The sequence below is a fragment of the Trachemys scripta genome, chromosome 15 (genome assembly GCF_013100865.1).
Source record: "Trachemys scripta elegans isolate TJP31775 chromosome 15, CAS_Tse_1.0, whole genome shotgun sequence".
NCBI lineage: Eukaryota > Metazoa > Chordata > Testudines > Emydidae > Trachemys > Trachemys scripta.
The window spans coordinates 5,352,489-5,374,935 of record NC_048312.1 but is presented as its reverse complement, the minus strand read 5'-3'; the positions used below and the strand labels follow the sequence as shown (position 1 = coordinate 5,374,935).

Here is a 22,447-nt window from a genome sequence, read left to right as displayed (position 1 = left end):
GTTGTTCTGCAGCAATACGTCAAGAGGAATTCTCAGAGAGATAGAAGCTGCTCAGAGTTTAGTCAGGTGCGACCAACAAGGAAACTGCTCTGAAAAGATTGAGTTTGGTCACAGGGTGTGTGAAGTGTTTGTTTAGCCTGTACTCAAAGTGTGTTTTTCTGAGGACTGTGTCCTTGTTCCTTCGCTCCCAAAGATTACACTTGATCTTGAAGAGCCATTTTTAAAGGCTAATGACGATAGTAGGGACCCCTTCTCCACAGAGCTAATCTGTCCTGCTCCAAGTATGAATAGTACTTTAAATGCCAGCTCACTTCCATCGCACCGCTCACCTGACACTCTTAAAGCACTTCACAGACATTCATGAATGGAGCTTGACCACACTCCTGTGAGATACTCAGTAAGTATTATCCCCATTTTAGAGCTGTGGAAACTGAAACACAAAGGCATTAAGGTCCATCTTTGAGCCTTTTTCCATGCTGCTCATGCCCGGACTGCCTCCCCACAATTCTGGCTTGTCAAGCCACATCCTTTTCCTGCAAATCCCTCCTTGAGATTTGTTTCTTCTGCAGTGTCCACCAGAAGTGGGTTAGTGACAATAATAAACCACTCAGGGCCAGATGCTCAGGTGGTGTCAATAGTGGAGTTCCACTGACTTTAAGAGATCTGGCCCTCCCAGTTATTCTTTCCTCCTGAGACTTACTGTGCAACTTGTCTTCTCTGTTTTGGACTTTCAGGCCTAGTCCTACAATCAGAACACAAAAGCAGATCCACAAGTAGCCCCTGTTGACTTCAATGGCTCTGCATGGGCACAAGCACCAACCCACACAGAATCAGCTGCAGGATCAGGGCCTTAGATTGTGAGCTCCTTATGGCGAGAATTGCCGTTATATTTATGCTTGTACAGCACCGAGCACAGTGTTAGTTCTTAACATATAATAATATGAAAAACTGCCAAGATGGCACTCACCAGAGGGGACATGCTGTACAGGTTCTGATTGTATTTCACCTTTAAATCCACGTACAGATGCCAGGTATAGTTGACAGTGTACAGAAAAGAGGCTACATAAAAGATCTGAAAAATAAAAACAGGCCGTATTTTATTCCATCAGTAATCATTTGCGCTTTCTATAGCAGCTTAGCTCCTTTCATCTCCAATGAACCCAGAGCACGTGACAAAACTACACTGGACACGCTATAAAAACGAGACCTGAGAGAGTTCAAGGTGAAATATAAAAGCACTCAGGAGGTGCTCAACTATCATAGTGCTGATCATGGCAGAAATGCCTGGCGAGCTAGATACAGAAATCAGGACATGCCAAAAATTAAGAGGCTGATTCTGGCCCGTCTCCTGAGCTCGTATGCTGCTCCAGCGGCAGTAAAGGAGACACAAACGGCTGGGGGAGAATTTCCTGGAGCAGCACAGGGCTGAAGTAGGCAACCCAGCACTGCCTCCTTCACAGGGCCCAGTGAAGGGGCTAAGCTGGGGGCTTAGACATCAACTTCCTCCGTTCCCAGGGGGTGTTCGACCCCCACTCTTCCCCAGGCCTCGCCTCTTCCCACCCCGCCCCCACTCCACCCCTTCCCCCAAGCCCTCACCCCGCCTCTTCCTTCTCCTGCTCCTCCCCCTCCCCCCAACACCTTCTGAACACAGCTGAACAACTGATCATGCTGAACACCCACCATATTTTTTCTGTGGGTGCTCCAGCCCCGGAGCACCCATGGAATCGGCAAATATGGCTGGGGATGGAGCTGGGATCAGAAGGGAGCATGCCCATAGCATCCAGCACCATGACACAGCTCATAGGCAACTGTGGGAACGCTGCCTTAAATTAGAGCAGCCCCCAGCGCTTACGTCAGGGACCAGTCTGACCCCCACAGCAGTCCAAAATCGAGACGGTCCAAAGATGGCTTAAAGCTATCTTGGTCCTCATCCCCCTAGGCTGTGCCCTCTGTGCTGTCTCTCTCAGGAGACAACACAGACTCTGCGGCTAAATTTGCTTCCATTATGCTGATCTGGCCACACTGTCAGCTTCCCTTGAATTGGTGAGAATAACAAACCATAGTGCATTTAAGGAAGACAGCAGCAATGGAGAATGCGCGCGAGAGAAATAAGAAATCTAGAGCTATTTGGTCTGAGGTGTTTTCCAGCCCCGCCAGCTCTGAGAATCACCTTTGGACTGAGACCAAGCATAGAAAATCTGAACACAAAAAGAATTTGTTTGAGGAAGTTCTGGGCAACTGGAAAAAGAAATTTCTCTTACATTGTTTGCTGTGACATCATGGCAATGTCTGGATGGGTGCCCATTCAGGACACCCCAGTGGCAACCAGGTTCAGACAAGTGACTGGGTGTCTAGCTAGTGTAGGCGAACCACCATTTTTTCCCCTGGAAGTTCTCAACTAGGGAAGCATGAGCATGCATGGCAGAGTGGGAGGAGGAACTGGATGAGAAAATCCTTCATCTGGATTGGCTACCTCCTGCTTGACTGAGGTGAAAAGGACTCAGTGTCAATCCTGGTGTCACCCATTGGCAATCCTCATGTCACCTCATCATGGGAGACTACTGATGAGGTAAAAGACACTGGGTTTCTTGCTTCACTGGATATGTCTACACGGCAACTAGTCACCCACAGCTGGCCCAGTCGACTCAGGCGTGTGGGGCTCTGGATTTAGGGCTGTTTCATTGCTGTGTAGATGTCTAAGCTTGGACTGTGGCCCAGGCTCTAGGACCCTATGGGGTGGCAGGGCCCCAGAGCTCGGGATCCAGCCTGAACCTGGAAGTCTACACCGCAATAAAACAGCCCCGCAGCCTGAGCCCCACGAACCAGAGTCAGCTGGCATGGGCCAGCCATGGTTTTTTCTTTGTTGTGTAGACATACTCACTGAGGCCACCAATGTTCTTAGCCATTGCTAAGAAGGTCAGGAGAAGTGACAATTGCTTTGCAGTAAAGTATGTTGCAATGACTCTCCGGCTCATTATAGGATTTTTAATAAGGAACCATTGCCCTTCTCGGTGCCTTCCATGGGAAGCTCTCAAAGCACTCTACAAACATAACTCATTTGACTTCTTATCTGCCTCCCAGCCCCCGAGAGCTAGGTAAATGTTATTACCCCCATCGTACAGATGAGGGCGCTAAGGCGCACACTCTTAGCCAAGGCTTCTCATTGAGTTATTGGTAGAGCCACGAAAACAGCCCTGCTCTCCCAGCTCCCTATCCTCAGCTTCTGGCCCTGGGGATAATCCTGCAGGCCTAAGGCCATGGTCCCCATCAGAGCCTGGCATACAGAAATAAAGCTGGAGCGTAGGAGAAAGCAGGAGCCCTTTGTTTATCCCTCTTCGGTCGCTACTTATAATCATTTTGCGATTTTCCATTGTGCGAGCCAAACAGAGTGGAATCTACCAGAATGTTATTAGGTCATTAGAATTTAATTGGGGAAACTGCAGATGAAGTGCGTAATTACAGCATGTCATCCTCTCTGTGTTTTGTAGCATGGAATCAAGAGTTACGACCGGAAAGGGACAGCAGAGGAGAAAATATGTCACTTTTTAATTTCATTTGTTCAGCTAAGTGCTGGGGACTGAAGTGGAGGAAATTGTCAAGGAAGAGGAAATAAAACAAAAAGCCTGGGCCAAACTCATCTCTGGTGAATCATCCATTGACCCCAATTGTAACTCCACGGACCGCAGTGGAGTTATGCCAGGGATGAACTTGGCCCTGCATTTGGGGAAAGGAGCCATGATTTGTATTGTCTTCCATTTAAGAAAGTAGCAGAAATTCTATGAGCCCCACTGGTAAAGCTGAGTGGAATTATGATGCTTGTCTTTGTCTGAAAACATAAACAGGGACAATGGGGATAATACGTCTCTAGCTCACGGAATGTTGTGAGGGAAAACTATTAATGTTTGAGGAGCTCAGGCCTAAAACCTCAAAGGTATTTAAGTACCTATCTCCCACTGAAAGCCATGGGAGTTGAGTGGCTAAACACATTTGAGGGTCAGGGCCTCAGAATGATGAGCACCACTGAAAAATGAATAATCCAGTACAGGTTAGTCATGACTGAAAATGTTGTTACCATCTGACAACTGTTCAGTGGTTGATATGATGAAGTGTGTGCGGTCTCAGTCTGGCTTTAGTGCCCACACAGCACAAACCACCACCACAACTGGCACTAGCTGAGCTCCTGGTTCTCAGCAGAGATGCCAAAGACTGAATGCGCCAGGCAGTCTAAACTGCCTTCTTTCCTCTTGAGGTCGTCCCTCCGTGTCACATGGTGGGGCAGCAGACGGGACCTTGCACTGCTTTCCCTTTGCACTTAATCTAAGAACACTAATAAATAACAGTCTCTTGCCCATCTCCAGCCCCTCGTGGCACTTTACAAACATTAATCAGTGCCCAAAGGAACATTCTGACAGAAGGAATATCATTGTTATTTGCTGCACATCTATGAAATGCAGCATCTGTGAGTTTCTTGAGCCCAGGACAGAGAAGGGGGGAGGTTTATTCATTTAATTCGTTTACAGCTCACGCGTGGCCTGCTGAGGTGCTGCTCAACCTGTCTCATACGTGCCTGAGTTCTCATCCCGCCTCCTCCCTGCCCTGTATCTTATCACAAGACCCAAGTGAGGCAGGGGTTGCTATGGTAAGCACTCGAGTTGTTTTAATTCTGTCCTAGAGTAAATAGCAGAAAAGGATCTTGCCAGAGTGCGAGTTGGATCTGCCAGACCTAGCACTCTCACATCAGAGAGGGACTGCCTTTGTCCTTACCTGGGAACAGTCTAAGGGGCTAGTGAGTCCCCTGTAGTCCCCTTCACTGGCTATATGTGCTTGGGTAACCATGAGAGATCAGAGTAATGGATTCACTCACACTCACTGCATTCAGGAGCTGGCAGCGGTAGCATAAACATCTCAGCAGGAGCTCACTTATCTCAGGTTGGGACAAAGGAAGGTGCTGATGGGTCTCTCTCACAGGGACACAGGACACGCTGTACCTTGCAGGTCTGTGGAGTCCAGTGTCCTGCCTCCAGCAGTGGCCAAGACTTTATGCTCCAAAGGAACGTCAAGTTCCCTCATTTTGCAGCTACCCTTTTAGGCTCCGTTTCCTCCAGCCTCTTGCAGATGCCCCCAAGGTGCTTTGCCACAAACCAGGGAGGCAGAGTGTGCCGTCCCCTGAATGCAGTGGTGACAGAGCATTGCCTCGAGCACACAGTCTCCTTCACTGCACTTCGGCCAAGAAGGGAGGCGTCTCTGAAGTCATTGCCAAACCCGCATCTCCTGTGACGCAATACAGCGCTCTGACGCCAGGCCAACATGCATTCCAACCTTTCCCAAAGTAGTCTGGAGTAAACAGAACCAGACAAATGGCAGACATTGTCACTCCCCGGAGAAGTATGTGCCACGACAACCTAATCCCCTGACCTCTTTGAGCCATGTCTGACCAATAAGAACCATGGCCTCATGATAGTGTTCCGATGGCAAACTTGCATATGTGGCCTATGAAGTGACTTCTGTCCTGCAAGCTCCCTGCAGCCACACGCCTAGTGAATCTTCCCATATAGTCACTTCTCTGCCCCAGCTCATTCTCCTTGTATAACCTCCAAGTAGACTATATCCTCATTGGCGAGGGGTCGTCGCCATGCCTTCCCTAATGGCCGAATTGCACACAAACCTTTTGTTCCTTACCTCCAGGCTCAAGGTGAATGTATATCATTGTTTTTACAGCAGCATAAGAGGAGCTAGAGAGATCAGAGATAAGCTCCAAGTGGAATAGCTGCTACCTAAGTACAGTACTTGGTGTCATGAGTAATAGGAATTACCCATGTGTACTGATGTTTAAAAAAAACCGATGCAAAACTATGCCACAGTAACCCGACAACCAAATATGAAACAATGTGAACGCTCTCACCTGCTGTACATTAAGTTACCATCCTGCCCTCTCTACAACATGCAAAAAGCCATTTCCAGCTCGGCTTGACGGAGTGGGGTGGGAGGTTTCCTGGTAGCCTACATGTGGGCACATTTCTGCCAAATGTGTGGCCTATGCACCAGAACAAACCTGATTCAAGTCTGGACTGCAATACAGGAATTAAAGAAGAAAAAACCTATTAGATAATTTTCTCCACCACCCCAGGGGCCAATGTAACACTGCTCCCTACAGTGTGCTCTTCGGTACATTGCCTTGTCCTGTTCGAGGGTGCACACCCAGAGGGGGACCTCACTCGAATGGACTCTGCTGGGAATGACAAAACAGTAGCTTTAGAGTTTTCAGCCTTTGTAGGTTGTTTTTTTAAACTTGAGTCAATATTCCAAATTAGACATAAAGCTCCTGGCTGCTTGTGGCCAGAGAGCCCATGACATTACCTGTAAGAGCGGTGGTGGTAATAGCTGTGCCTTGGCTAAACGGAAGTTCAAGTAATTAAAAGCTGCCTCTCTAAATTCTCCCTGTAGTTTCAATGGGATATCAGTCCTCTTCACTTCTCACCTTACCGCTGTGGCCATGCATGGCAATGTGCTGTGAACCAGCTGCCATATTCCACCACATTGGAGTGATGGGTAAATTGATTTCCATCAATTACTGATGGAATTGGCACACAATGTAGAGATTCCTGGGCCAGTGTGAGACTTAATTATTGTATGTGAAATTCTTTGGCTTAATGCTGACGCAAGCCAGGCTGTGAACTGGGAGCTCCTCAGGGGGCAGAGAGGAAGGATTTATCAATCCCAGGCAGTGAAGAACTTCATGACCACCACTCCTGCCTCTCGAGTACAGTGGCCTTCACAACCAGCATGCTCCTTCTCCACTGGGTGAATGGCCTTGGATCTATGAAGTAACAGATCAACCAGTCCTTCCCCTTCCCCAGCCCCAAATCCAGTGTGCTGGTGGCTCCCATAGAATGGGGTCTCTGGCACATAGGTGTGAGCACCCCATGTGCAGCTACCCAAATCTTTGCATCCCCCCCACATCATGGAGTGGAAGCACATCAACTCCTCTGCATCTGGGGACTTCCCTGACCATGAAGGCAGAGGCAGGGTTTGTCATGCTAAGAGGCTTCATTGTATTTCCCAGCTAAGCGCCTTCAGCCCAGAATACAGTTCATCTTCAATTTGGTCTGCTTTTAAATAGCCCCAAAGTCCTAAATGCAAATGGCTTCCTAAATACTCTCCCCTCCTTCCAGCACAAGGCATTCCAAAGCCCTATAGCCATTGGAGGGTAATGGGTTTCTGCACTGAGCTTTTGCTACTGCCACAGTGTCCCGCTTGCAGCCCCTCACACATTTCCTCTCCCTGGAGTCATTACCTGCCGTGCTTCAGACGTCTACAAATCGACTCTGACAGGAGGAACCCTAATGATGCAGCGGCAACCCAACGAGACAAAAAGAACTGTCAGGAAAATGATTCCACTTCACTGAGGCCCCTGCACATGAATTCAGCACAGAACAGGACACACAGCTGACCTTCAGGGCATCAGGCTGAGCTTACCATGAGCCCAGCAGCCCACAGACAGAGTAATCCAATGGGACTGCTTGGGAGACTATTGGTATACGGGTTACAGGAGTGGATCCCATGGGGGCTACTCATGGGAGTAAGAGTTACAGGGCTGGTCCCAATGGGAATTCCAGAGTTTGTTTGTTCTTTTACAGGAAGGAGGAGTGTGGAAATACAGCAGTACATTAGTCACAGAGATAGCCTTGGGTACCTGCTCAACAAGAGACGAGACCAACTCATTTAACATAGACAACTGAACACTCCCCATAGCAACTCTAAAGTTACACTCTGTCTCTAATAGACTTTACCTTTGTAAGGTAGGTCTGTACAATTATCCTTATTTTACAGATAAGACACAGAGATCTTACCTATTAAGGTCAATCAGCAAGTCAGTGTCAGAGCCAGGATCAGAGCCCAGGGCCGCCTAACTCCCAGTCCTGTGCTCTAACCGCTAGACCAGCTCATGACATAATTCTGTGCAAAGCAACCTCACATCACAAGCTGATAACGCAGAGTTACTCACCTGACCAGTTGTTTGAAGATTATAGCAGACAACATCTTGATTTGTGGTTGGTGTGGTAGAGAGAAGAGCCCCAATGAGCCAGCACATCCCCAGAAACAGGTCAGAGAAGCTCAGGTAGAACAGAGGGCGCACCTAGAAAAGTTGAATTGATCATTTGGCTTGGTGAATATTGTACATAGTCCCACAGTGGTCAGCTACAACCAAGAGTTTCATTTTCACCCTCCTTTTCCTGATATACTTTCATGCCAAGCCAGCCTAAGAATGCTGCTATCCCTACACAAGGAAACTGGACTGATTTGTGCACTCGGGAGACGTTTACACCAGAAGCACCAAGATTTAATGATCAATTCAACTTTAGCAACATTAGCATTTCAACATTTAGCAATTCAATAGGGCCATATTAGCAACTGCCCAAGAACCTGAGAGCTGCACCAAATCTGGCTCTGAAGATTCAAAATCCTATGATTTAATAAAATAGATTTCCTTTGCTGTGTTATTATAACATCCGTGGTGACAAACGCTGAAGTATTTTGGAAAATCCTACATTTTTCTGTCTATGGGTGTGTCTGTTTCCCTAGTACATAGCACAGCTTGGAAAATGGAATACCACTTTAGTTAGCTTGTGGTCAGTTTCTAGCCAATTTCAAGTTCTCATGCACTGGCACAAGACCACTGCATTTGAGTTGTAAACACTGCAGGGAAAGATTTACTTGTTTAAAATGATGACCGCGTTTTCATTGACAGTGGGAGCTGTGGGTGGTCAGCCACTCTGAAAACCAGGCCAGTTATCTAGGTGTCTAAATGTGGATTTCAGTGCCTAACTTTCAGCATCCAGGAGTGAAAATTTTTGCCTTTTTTTCTATAGGAATTTTTAAAACTAAACAAAACATGTAAACATTTATATAGGTCTTAGCTTTGGGAAACACTATTTATTTTATAGAACCTACATTGTGGGCTGAATTTGACCAGACATTATCCTTTAATGAAAAATAAATGTGCATTATCAAAATATTTGCTTGAACTTTTCTCTTTCCTGAGAGATGAAGAGTAATGGCTTGTTGATTTAGTTAGTTCAGCAACAATAAAAATCTGCCAGCAAGTTGTTTTGTCCTTACTCTGTAGTTACAGATAGAGAGTGGGCGTGGATTCTGTTTAAGCTCTTTCTAGGGCAGATTTTTCCTTCAGGGGGCACTTAAGCACCTCCATTTTATACAGTGTCTGAGAAACCAAACGTCTATCTCAAGATCTTTATTTTTATTAGCACCATACATTACCTGTCACCCCAGTAAATCAGTGAATCAAGCCTTTTATTGCTAACTAAATATCTTGAGCTAGTTTCCATCATCAGGTTCATTGTATTTATTAATCCCTCTTAAAACATTTTTTAAAACACTTGCACACATTTCTCCATGCAGAACCAAGCAGTGGGTATACAGCAGACTAGAATTCTCTGCATGGTTGTTACTATGAGTATATTAAAAACAAACAACCCTGGAAGAAGGTAGATGACAAATTGTAATGAGTGAACAAGTGATGCAGGTCTGTGCAAGTGTAGCGAAACCCAACTGTTTATCTAGTGGATTATTTAGGTACAGACATATATAAGGAAGTTGGAGAAGTAGGTGACACTGTTGTTAAAGTGAAAGGCAAGCCAGTTCTTTCAGAAAGAAAAGCCACATTGTTTATAAATTGGAGGAAGGGAATGTAAAGAAATGTTATGGTTTAGAACTGCTGGTTAGCTGCACAAAATGCATAGCCGTTATTACATATGTTCAGACTGGGCTGGGGACTCTTTGAAGCACATCTGCTTGCATAAGAAAACCTTGTATCTTCAATGGTGCATCCACAAGTGCTCCAGGGTTAGACCCTGTTTATATTTTTGAGTCACACTGTTTTTTCTTTATCACAAAATGGGAAATCCTTTCGTTAACATGTCATGCCTTTAAACATGGTTTAGTTAATGCTGAGAGTTTTCTGGATTCTGTAGATTCAGAAAATATGTTTCAACAATTAGTCATTTAGCTGCAAGTTCTAGTGTGGAAAGATAAGTATCTATGATTCCCATACTTCTCAATAACTGGGAAATAAACCTTTCTTTTAAAAATGTTACTCTTTAAATATCATGAATCGGAATAATCTGATCATAGCACGCATCAGGAAGGATTCAGCCTATGCCCTTCATTGACAGAGTTGCATAACTGGTCAGGTGCATGGTGGGCGTGAGTAGGAGTGGGAGTACTCAGCTTCCTCTGAAGCGTCAGGAATCAACTACCTCTCTAGGCAGAATACAAGTCTCAAAGCCTAAGACACAGTTACCAGTGCTGTGTTCTTATGTAACCAAACTAGCTCCGTCACAGTTCTTGAAATAAGACACTTTCTGACACAGATGGGATGGTCTAATCACCTCTAGACATCCGGGTTGAAATACCTGGGCTCCCTAGAACCACTTCCTCAAATCCTAGCAGGGGTGACCCAGCCCTCATTCTTCCAAGGTAAATCAATGGTGTTCCAGGCAGTTTACTCTGTGTATTGGGTGGGCTCTTTCTACGAGATCTTAAACACTGAGGCCCTGTCTTCTCTCTGTGGATAAAAGTCCCCCATTTTGTCAGAATAAGTCCTCTAAGTTTGCAATGGACTCCTTGGCCCACACACACTGTGTTCCATGGGAGTTTTGGGTGTGTGGGTCCCATAACACGTGACATGCTTTGGAGCTAAGGAAGATACAGAAATAGAAACTTTGATATAATTATAGCAGAATACAAGTTTAGAAGTACTGCTCACCTAATTTATGACAGAAAATTACTACACCTCTACCCCGATATAACGCGACCCAATATAACACGAATTCGGATATAACGCGGTAAAGCAGCGCTCGGGGGGGCGGGGCTGCGCGCTCCAGCGGATCAAAGCAAGTTCGATATATCGCAGTTTCACCTATAAGGCGGTATGATTTTTTGGCTCCCAAGGACAGCGTTATATCGGGGTAGGGGTGTATTCAGCCTCCCTCACCTTTCCATAAACATTGAAGTTCTTGAGTCTTATTAGTGCACAGTCTTGTGAAAAGCAAATGTTATTCAAACATTTTGATTGTAAGTGAATTTTAAATTATTTCTGATTGGAACATTTGCTATTTACATTTTATTGGTTAGTTCCACTGGTCATCCGGTCAGGGAAAAGAGACACCATGTGACATACATAATCAACCATGTGAATCTCAAATATTTGCAGTAAATACTTGGGGGCCATTCATATTTGGGAGAAATGCTAAGCCTTAATTTAATGCATCTTTTGGAATCATGAATACATCTAAGGGTTTCTGCTAATCACCAGAAAAAGAGATGAAATTCAATGAAAAAATTATTTGTTGTGAATCATTTGTTCAGCTGCAGTTAGGATAATGCTTATAGCTTTACATGTAATTATATTTGGTCAATTTGTGCTCTCAAACATAGCTGCACGGTCCCCACTAAAGTCAACGGGAGTTGAATGTGGATATCTGAATGCAGAATTTGACTCAATAATACTCAGCCCTTATAACCTTTGCGGTGCATCTATAAGCTGTTAATCTTCACAACCCCTTTTCCTCCATCTCGTGAAGTCATTTTATTCTTGTTTCCATTTAACAGACCGGAACACTCAGTCTGAGAGGTGAAGTGACTGTCCCAAGGCCCAGGGAGAGCAGTGTCAGAGCAAGATTGGAACTAAGGAGTTCTTGACTCAGACCACATGGGCACAATTTAACTTACATACATGTAATGGGGAAGGATTAAAAAACACTGAAGGCATAAGCACTTCTCCAAGCAGTAGATAATTACAGCAAAACATGCCCATGACTTGTTTATTCATCTGCCCTTAGCATTAAACCGTTGGTTTACTCTGTTAATAATCAAAAGAGAATGTGCCTAAAAATTCGAAGCCTTCCTAGTGGAAAACTCATGCCCACACATCTGTTTTGTTACATAAAATATGATTTATCCTCAGGGTAACAAACATTCAAACTGAAAAACTGAAAGGCAGAATCCTTACCTCGGGGGATCTCACTACATTTTGAAAGACAGCATAGGCAATAATGGAGCTGGAACCTATAACACTGAGAAAATAAAGAGCGGGTTGGTTTGGATCTTGTTTCACTTGATCTGTGTATATTGGGTTGCTAGTCTCTTTCTAGACTCTTATTAATAAGAAAACAATAATGAATAACACATTACTTTCTTGAGTTCCAATGCAAGAGATTTTTAAAGGGAGTACTAAACCTGCAGGCAATCTGCAGGGAAGACTGTCATTCCTGACATTTGCTTACAAGTTTAAAACAATATACTGTACCTGAAAGTGGCCATGACAAACTGTATCCATTTTATAGCAGAGTAAACCTGGGGGGGATTAAAAAATGCAGGTGGTAAGTGCAGCTGTAAACGTACTCTGCGATCTCATTTTCTATCTGTAATCAAAATGGCTAAAGAGTTGTCTAAACTCGATCACAGATTCGTACCGCGGGGCAGGGCAAACTCTGAGATGCCTAGGGGAAAACTCCAAGCCACGTTTGTACCTTAAAGCTGAGCGAGCCAGCATTTACCCAAGCTTTCTCGTAAGCAGGTTCCCTTTACGGAGAGTTTAGGTTATGTAAGGTGCCCTGGCATCGCGGAGAGGCGACGTTAGCTGAATGGATAGAGACCGAGAGAGCAGCTGGCAGACTGGAGAAGATGGAGAGAGGCTCAGGGACGAGAAAGAAGGATGATGATAGCAGAGAGGAGGAAGCTCTGCTAGAGTGGAGGTGAAGCCAGACCTGGACAGAGAGGGAGCTAAGAGGTGACCGAGGGGGAGGCGGATTGGATCGAGACAGCAGGAGCGCTCAGTGTGCGGATGGGGGCAGAGGCTGGCTGGGGAGATGGTGAGATCCCATGGCTAGCTAGGGAGAGGAGAACGGACGGGGCGGGCGGGCCCGCGGGAGCTGGCCCTGCTCCCTGGGGGCTCCCGACCCGCGGTCCCCGGCCGGGACTCGCCCGCTCACTCACCTGCCAGTCCCCGTCCAGCCGGGTGACATTGAGCCCGGCCGCCTGCGCTGCGAGGGCCATCGGGCGCCGGCAGCCCCTTCCCCGGGGCACTGAGCTCTGCGCTCCTGCCGGGAGCCACTGCCCGGCTCCTCCTCCCGGCCCGGCTGGTCCTGCCCCCGCCCCGGGGCCGCTGGGCACGGCCACCCCCTGCCAGCCGGGGACCCGGCCGGGGCTAGAGCCCCCGGGGCAGGGATGCGGTGTGGGGGGGGAGAGGACAGAGGAAGGGGGGATGCCAAAGGGAGGGAGGGCGGAGAAGAGACGGGGCAGAAGCAGGAGCCGCTCCGACTTTACCCTGCCCCCGTCTGCCTCGCAGGGACCCTACCCCTCGCTCCTGCCTCTGGCAAAACTCCCCCTGAACCCAGCGCCCCGGAAAACTCCGCGTCACATCATGGGTCTGGCCGAGCGGTGTGCACAGCCCCGGGGGAGCAGGGAGCGGGGTTGCTAACTGAGGAGGAGAGATGGGGAATCGCCTTTTAACAAACGCAGCCGCCCTCTGTTGTATTGCTCATGCACCTGTCACTGCAGTAGCCAGGGCACTTTGGAGGTGTCTGTATAAACTCCCCCCTTCTCCTTTCCTCTCCTAGGTGGCTAGTCCTTCCTTTGCATCTTATTTTGTCCATTTCCCTCCCAGTCCTCAACTCTCTGGGGGCACTGATGACGCCCGTTGTTCTTCACGCTGCATTCTTCAAGGAAGGCTTTGGGAAAAGGTGGCTCCCTGCACCTTGCTCTGAAAATGGGCAGGATCAGGACCATCACGTCACAAAAGCACAGAAGTCACTAAGCAAACTGAGCCCTTCAGTGCAGTTCAAGTTGATGGGAAGCCAGGAGATGTCATTGGCAGGCTCTAGAAACTGCACTAGGGGAGAAACCAAAACAGAGCATACTGTAGTGTGGAAAAATGCTATTGGAATTGAATCTACTCTGGGAGCAGCATGAATGTTGAGAGCTCTGGGGAAAAGAAGAGGTTAACATCCAAGCAGGTTGCTTTACTCAGCTGAGTAAAAGGAATGACCATAATGGGGTGGAAAGTTCCCGTAAGGAATTGGAAATGATGTGAGCTTCAGCTTGTGGAAATTCCTCTGAACTGGGAGATGAGGGGGCTTGCTAGAAATACATCTAATTGGGCTCCTTAAATTGCAAGCGCTGTATTTTCCTGTGTGTCTAGCACAATGGGCTCTGAGCTTGACTGGAATCTCCTGGCTTTCCTGAGATATGAATAGTAAATAATAGCGATGACTCAGGACATCAGGACACCCCTGGTCATCGGGGTTGGGGTGTAGGCCCAACTCAGGATAACTGCCACTGGGAATAAGGCAACTAACTACCTTTGAGGATCCGGGCCTCAGTGCTTCCACAGCTCCCAATTTCCTTTAAAGCAGCCTGGGTCAATCTGAAGCAAGGCTGACCTGGCCAGCACTTCCCCCAAAACATGAATTATATTTTGTCTCACTTGGTTTAAATCCTCCTTCTACCACAGGACAAGCGGCATTTCTGACCATTTCCAGGGCTGTTTACATTTTACACCTTCTTTATAGGACTGCTGTGCTCACAAGTCAGCACTGCAAGAGAGCTGGGCAGTAGTTACTAAGGGCTAGTCTACCAGAAGTGGTACATCGGCACAGTTGCACTGCTGTAGTGCATTTATTCTGTTCTCCCATCGGCATGATAAATCCATCTCCATGAGAGGCGGTAGCTAGGTTGGCGGGAGAAGCTCTCCCGCTGATATAGCACTGTCCACACCGGTGCTTAGTTGGATGTAACTTACGTGGGTCGGAGGGGTGGCTTATTCACACCCTTGAGCGACATAAGTTATACCAAAGTGAGTGGTAGTGTAGACCTGCCCTAAGACTTGGGCCTATTTTGTGTTTACAAAATATGTATATAATATGTAGAGTCACTCAGTGGACTCCTAGCTTTGCCTGCCATTGGTCAGCTGTCAGGCTTGTTTAATTAGTAAGAACCTGGATCAAAAGCACCTAAGAGGGGGAAGAGCAGTGCATTATCACATGGATTTAGGTGGATGCTTTAATGGGATAGAGAAGAGGCACAAAAGAGCTCATCCATAACTGAAATTCCCCAAAGTTTCCTCACCTAATCTGTATAATGGAAGAATAAAGGTACAAGGCACAGCAAACAGAATGATTTTTCATAATGAATATGGAGCTATGGAAAAGACTGAGAGTGACATTCACCCTGGGCAGAAGGCCAGCACAAGGCCCTGTGCCCCATTTAAATTCTTTAGTGCTTCCATGGGATATAAACAATTAGGGTGACCAGACAGTAAGTGTGAAAAATCAGGACCGGGAATGGGGGGCACCTATATAAGAAAAAGCCCCAAATATCGGGACAGTCCCTATAAAATCGGGACATCTGGTCACCCTATAAACAGTGCACAGGCCTTGTGCTGTTTCTCTGCACAGGAGTGAGTTGTACCTAGTGAGACTAGGAAGGAATAGTCAGCCCAACCGTAGTAAACATGATGATGAACGAGGATGGAGGGCGACCATAAAATTACCAATAGAAAGATTCCAGATCCCATTACCAATATTCTGAGTCATCTTTCCACTACATTTAGCAATCTGAGTTTACCAGATTCTATCATACAATGATAACATAATCAATAACATCAGATCATATTTATTGGACCAGTTTTCAGTTTTTTGTGTTGACCATGCAGTGTTTATATAAGTAGGAACTCAAGAATGATAATGCTTTATTGCGCTTGTGGAAAGTTATGATTAATGTTCCACAAGCGAGTCACCGCAAAACCTTTAAACAAATCATGATCTATGTTCCCAACCATGTTGAATGTTACTAATGCTGAAATAACATTTAAAATACCATTTACTTTTCACTGTTTATGCTGTTTGATCAATTTTTGTATTTCACTCAATAGTCAGTTTTAGTTAGTGGCTTTCATGCCCTAACAGAGTGCTGCAGTGTTTGGGCTGCAAACACTGCAAGAGGATGTTGAAATCCAAAACAAATACTTTTAAAATTTCAAATCCTTTTTATAGAGAAAAATGAGGACTCTCCAGTAAGGTAAGGATGGTTATGGAGGGGCCATTTACTAGAAGTCTTTAGAATTTGCAAATACCACTGACAAACACATATTTAAACACACCTAGAGTCAGATACACGCCGACACTCATACACGCAATCATTGGCTGGGATACCATGGTGATGAGTGCACAGAGATAAGCAGATAGATATGCTCCTCTTGAGAGTAGTGAAATTTGGATTCAATTCACCAATGCAATAATCCATTTTATTTAAATAATGCACAAACTATTGGGGCAGTACTCCTGGTCAATATAGTTTATAAAAGGCAATAGAAAGGATGATGTCTAGGCTTAATGCACTAGCAGAGTGTTCACTATACACCTGATGGTCACTGTGGGTTTATGCTGGAGAACAGCTACAGTTGGCTTATGGAGATGAATACATGTCTTGTGGGACTCACAGGAAATGAATGAACCAGTGTCTGCCCTATCATTAGAGACGGAAAAGCCACTAGAGGGAAACGGGGCTATCTGTCATTTGTACTCATTCAGTTTGAGCTCTGGGACAATTTAAACAGTTAATAAAACCTTTTACTTTATTCCTTTGGTGAAAGTTCAAGTGACTTATTTTTCTTGGCCCTTTGTATTATGGAGAGTTGCTAGACAGGAGTGTCCTTTGTCTCCATTATTGTTCATTACATAAGTAGAGTTTTCGGGGGTGATACCATGGAATCAAAATAACATGAAAAGAATGCAAATTGGACAGGTGGCCATAAGATACTGCTATATGCTGAGGGATCATCCAATGAGATAAAGTTATCAGACACTACAGGTTTTGGGGGTACTATTTAGGATCATTGAACATAGGTACAGGTGAGGCATGAAAGTAAAGACTGAAAAGTTTCATTGTCTTACATGCAATTATACCAAACAGTGTGAATACACCCCAGCCTGTCTTTCTGGTAATATAAAAAGTGAGTGAACTTTTCTCCAGTATGTTGTTTCTTTCTGATTTGCACTGTAAACTCTTCAAGGCAGGACACCCCTTTTTAACATGATTTGTAAAGTACACTGTGTACAGCTAGGACTCTATATGAATGTCAGTAATAATTTTCCTCTCACTTCCAGGCATGGTCACTCTACAGTAGGGCTGTAGGTCATTGAGGGGGAAGTTTGCACTACAACTCCCATAAAGTGGAGGCCAGGTGGGGGTTCCCTTGAAAGAAGTGTTTTTTGTAATGTGAGCAGTGGAATTTTATTTATCAGAGGAAAAGATTTTAAAAAAGAGATGGACTGGCTGTTTTTACAGGACAAACTATGGACCAGATTCTGATCTCATTCATTCCACTGAGGATCTGGAGTAACGCCATTGATTTAATTGTGGTTACTCTAGATCCACACTGGTATAACTGTGATCAACATGTGGCTCTATATATTTTCTAAAAATTAGCGAGGCACTGACTGCAACTTACTTGGCTGGTGGCTTTGGTTGCTTTAGGCTGCTTTCATGCATTGGTGAATATGCCCTTAAAAGTTATTTTTTTAATAAATTGATCTCAGATTAATGTTATATTTAATCAAATCATCAGAAATATCACATGGTAGCAGTCTTTCTGGGGTTCTTGTTTAATGTTCATGTATGATATTTTTAATAATGTAAAAAAACTAAGTACGTTCCGAGATCAAGCAAAAAACAATGTTAAGATGGAATTAAGGTTGAGAGTATGTATCAGCAACTGAAGAGTAAAAACATTATAGGGATGTTGTAATTATCACAAGTCCAAGCATTTTAAACCAAAAAAAATTAAGAGTAAGGTTACACTTCAAAGAAATTGAAACAAATTAAGGTAAAGAAAGGCCCGTAAGGCACCCGAACAACCTTAACTCTGCCCTCTAGTGATGCCACATGCTAAAACAAAAGTGTCTTTAAAAATCAATTTGATCTAAATCAGGACCACGAATATCTGAATCAGAATCATATTGTTATTATATGACATCACTTGTTTTAATACAAAAGTATTAGCAAGCTACTCTATTTCACAGTGGAAGAAGAGAATTGGGCTTCTGGGGTTTAGACTGGAAGAAACTAAAAGCCTTGCAGAGCTAACAGATCTGCCCTCAAGGAAGGGGTGCATCAGAGGTAGTACAGACAACTTAAAAGTTGCAAACACCTGCCAAACAAAAGGAGCTGCAGCACAGAGTGCCAGAATAGGAGGGTCACCCACTGAAGAAATGTGACCATGAGGACAAGGCAGAGGAAAAGATCAGCTAGTGGTGGTGAAATCAAGTTGAGTAACAGATTTGCTGTACTGGGGAATAAGGAAAAGAAACAGGCAGAAAATGGTGGTGAGGAAGAAGGGAAGCCAGTCACTGAAGAAGCGATGATGGAGATAGCCAGGGGGCAGAGCCTAAGGAAAAATGGGGATGATGCACAGGGGACTGCTTTCTATAAATACATTGGAGGGTAAATACAAAGGAGTGTGAAGAGCTATTTAAGCTAAAGGATAATGTTGACACAAGAACAAATGGATTATAACTGGCCATGAACAAATGCAAACTGGAAATGTGGAGGTTTCTAACCTCCAGCGGGCTGAGGTTCTGAAACAGCCTCCCAATAGGAGCTGTGGGGGCAAACAATTAGTGTTAAGAGCAAGTTGGACAAATGTATGAGTTACATCACAGGCTTGCTTGTGATGGTAGAGGCAGGGCTCCTTTGTTTTATCTCCTATGTTCCTAAAGCTCATGCTTCAGAATTTCAGCTGGCCACTGGCAGGGATCAGGAAGGGATATCCCCACCCCAAAAAAAAGTGTATGTTGGAAGTTTTCTTTTTATTTCCTTCCTCTGCAGCATCAGTGATGGCCATGGCTGGAGATAGGACGTTGGGAAGTGGCCCAGGTTTCTGAGGTGGCACTGAGCATTCTCTCCCTCTCATGTGCTTCGATGGCTGGTTTTTGCTCACATGCTCAGGATCTAATTGAATTGCCATACATGGGACTGGACAGCAATTTCCCCCCAGCTCAGACTGGCAGTGATTCAGGGAGGGGTCTACCTTCCTCTGCAGTGTGTGAGTACAGGTCACTTGCCAGGATTATCTGGTATATCTCACTTAATCTTTTCCTTGCCATTGCGGGAGCCTCAAACACTGGTGCACCTTGATCCCCCTGTTCACTGTCTATGGCACATAATAGTCTAATCTCCTGCGGGCTGTAACACTTTGGTCTGATTTCGGTTGTTGGGTTTAGTTAGTGTCTGGGTGCTGGCCTGTGAAATACAGGAGGTCAGACTATTTGATCTAGTGATCCCTTCTGGCCAGGGGTGAAAGTAATATAAAATTCTTACCGGTCCGGGGGCCCGGAGTGGGCCCCCAGAAGGGGTGGGGCTTCAGGAAGAAGGGGTGGAGCTGGGAGTCAGCCTCCCCCAGCCAGCCCATTTGCACTGCCTGGCCCGCGCCGCCTGGGGCTCCGACCACTGCTGCAGTAGCAGCAACGGCACGGATCCCTGGGCCCTTTAAATCGCCAGCCGCGGGGCAGCTGCTCCTTTTGCCCCCCCTGCCTCCCTCGGCAGCCCGGGGGGCTGGCAAAAGGGGCAGCAACGTTAAAACACTGCCACCGCAAAGGACCCTCCTAAAAGTGCTGCCACGGCAACGCTTTAACGTCGCTGCATACGGGCCGGTACTGGCTTCTTACCGGTATGCCGTACCAGCCCACTTTCACCCCTGCTTCTGGCCTTCAAATTCCATGATTCCCAGGGCCTTGATCCTCACTCTCATGCCTCTCGATTCCACGTGTTTCATTCAGTTCCATGCATTTCCTTTGACTGTCCACTCCTGGGCCTGTTTTTAACTGTTATTGTAAAACAAATTGGGCCTTAGCGGTTTAGGCTCCTTTTACAATATTCACTCTTCGTACGGCTCTGCCCCTTGTGCCTTCGTTGTGTAGTGACAGTGAGAATGATCGACCACGGGCATAGGCCCAGACCCACAACGGTATTTAGGCTCCTAACTTCCACTGAAATCCTTGGAGGCTCTGGGCCACAGGGGCCTCCCCCATGGAACCAAAAGCACTTAACCAATTGGTATTTTCATCAAAAGCTTCCCAGGAGGTATTCAACCTCAAATCCCCTGTGTGCTGTGGCTAGTGACAATCCCCCTAGCACCAGTGACGTGTACGCTAAGCTGGGAAACAACACAACCATGCCCCTCTCTGCAGGGTGGAGTGGGTTCTTTTAGAGCTCGGCAAAGGGGAGTTTCAATCTGAAATCCCTGAGCAGTTACAGCCGGGGGCTGCACAACCGGCCTGATTTCCAGCCTCCTTGAGCCCCGATAGCCCAGGTCACCCATTACAGGGCTACACCCAACAGCCCCTGCTTAGCTTCCCCACGCGCTACTGCGCCCCCAGGCAAACCCCTCCCCTCCAGGGTACGTTCCCGCCTCGTTAGCCCCGCCCTCGCTGGCGTCACGCGCTGGGAGGGTCTCGCAGACGCGCGTGCGCCCGGCAGCCCCAGGGTGCGACTAGCGCGCGCGCGTGCGCGGAGCCGTCGGTGCCGGCGCCTCAGCCTGGGAGGTCCGAGGCGGTTCGTGGGGGCGGCTCAGCTCCCGTGGGGCCGGGCGAGTCTCCCCGGAGCGCGGCAGGGGGGGAGCTCCCGGGCGGACCCGAACCCTCGGGAAGCGGGTCCCGGTCAGGCCCCGAGCCCCGCCCCCCGGGATCAGACAAGGGGTCTCCCGCCCCAGGGAGGGAGGCGCTGGGCGGAGTCTGGGGTGGAGTTACTCCCCCCCCCCCCCCCGGGCTCGCGACCCCCGGGCGTTTGCTGAGTCGCGCGCCTGCTCCCGGCGAGCCTACAGCTGCAGCGCGGGGACTGGGAGGAGACAGGTTTGACGGAGCAGTAGTAACGCACAGCCTTTATTTGCAGCAATACTCCCCCTTCGCACCCACCCCGGCACTCCAAAGGCAGCGAAGCCTCCACTGCAGTTCGATAGCCCGCTACGCAGCGTGGTGCAGTGCCCAGACCGGGCCTAGGCCTCTGCAGACCCTGGGTTGAACCCTTCCTACAAAGGCATCTACTGTCTGAGGGCAGCTACCTGAGATTCACATGGGAACAGCACACGCAGGAACACTTGCTAGGGCAGCCGAATCTGCTTGTTCACAGAGAACAAAATGATCTCTGGAGAAGGTAGTATTTAAAAAAAATTATAAGGAGGGCTAGTAGCACTGCCTGTTATGCTGGTTGCCCAACTGTTTCCCTTATAAGACCTTGGGTACACTGATAATTCACCATTTGGGCTGAACTTTTCCACGGTGGCATCTCCTCCAGGCTGACTTTTGGAAAAATTCACCCAAAACAGTTTGTCATTTTTCGGAACAAGTCTTGCAAAACAGTGTTGTTTGGCCCATGTTAAGTTTCTGAGACCGTTTATGTGACATGCTCCAAGAGTCAGCAGTGGCGTAGCCAGGTGGTGCAAACAGTGGGGGCGGACATAAAAAAAGGCGCCACCCGCTGCGGTGCTTGTACTCACCGGGTGGCGCTCTGGGTCTTCGGCGGCACTTCAGCAGTGGGTCCTTCACTCACTCTGGGTCTTCGGCGGCACTGAAGGACCCGCCACCGAAGACCCGGAGCGCCGCCCGGTGAGTACTAGCGCCGCAGGGGGTGGTGCCTTTTTTTATGTCGCCCCTCACCCCCCGTTCAGAGTAAAAATTAAAAAGGTGCCACTTGTGCTCAATGGGGGAGCGGCTGCTCCCCCTGCTTCCCCCTAGCTACGCTACTGAGAGTCTGCCACCAGGATGGGAATTGGAGGAGGAGGGTAGGCTGAGTTTGAGAGCTGATGAGTAGAAGCCAGTTGGCTGGGGGTGGGGGTGAGGGAGCAGAGGGATACTGAGACCAGACAAGGAGTTTGTGGAAACTGGATCTAGGAACCAATGTAGAGGGGGTGGGGGAAAACGGGGGAGAAGAAACAGATCTGAGAAAGAGCTAGGGTGTAGGAGAAAACTAGAACTTGCTGGGGAAGGACTGAGATGGGGATGAGATGCCTGAAGAGCAGAGACTGTAACAAACAGGCAGGGGTGGGGCAGAAAGGGGTAAATTTGGGGAGAAAAGTTCTGTGCCCACTAGACCGTACTTCCCTCCAGAGCCTAGGATAGAACCCAAGATTCCTGAATCTCACTCAGCATCCTTTGCTGTCAACAAATATCTATGAAACTCACCGGCAAAGAGTATCTTCCACCTCTAGTGCTGGTCACATAGAGGATGACAACCCACAAATTGCTATCACTTACTAGGTCTGTGGTGGATTTAATGGTTTCAACCCTGCTGCTGAACCATGTGTATGACAATATAACACTACATGGTAGGATTTCTGCTTGTTCAGTTTGCTTTTTAAAAAAAAAAAAAAAAA

The 22,447-nt window shown here is 47.0% G+C and overlaps 1 protein-coding gene across 1 annotated transcript in view; it reads right to left on the bottom strand.

Moving 5' to 3' along the window:
- Positions 1-13,077, bottom strand: part of TMEM116 (transmembrane protein 116) — a 29,829-nt gene extending 16,752 nt beyond the window's left edge. The window contains exons 1-5 of the mRNA XM_034791437.1: positions 13,014-13,077; positions 12,329-12,431; positions 12,032-12,095; positions 8,006-8,137; positions 968-1,072 (exon numbers count right to left, since the gene is read on the bottom strand). Of these exons, the coding sequence (XP_034647328.1) occupies positions 968-1,072; positions 8,006-8,137; positions 12,032-12,095; positions 12,329-12,431; positions 13,014-13,077 (468 nt within the window). The remainder of the gene's footprint in view (positions 1-967; positions 1,073-8,005; positions 8,138-12,031; positions 12,096-12,328; positions 12,432-13,013) is intronic.
- Between the last annotated feature and the right edge of the window lie 9,370 nt (positions 13,078-22,447).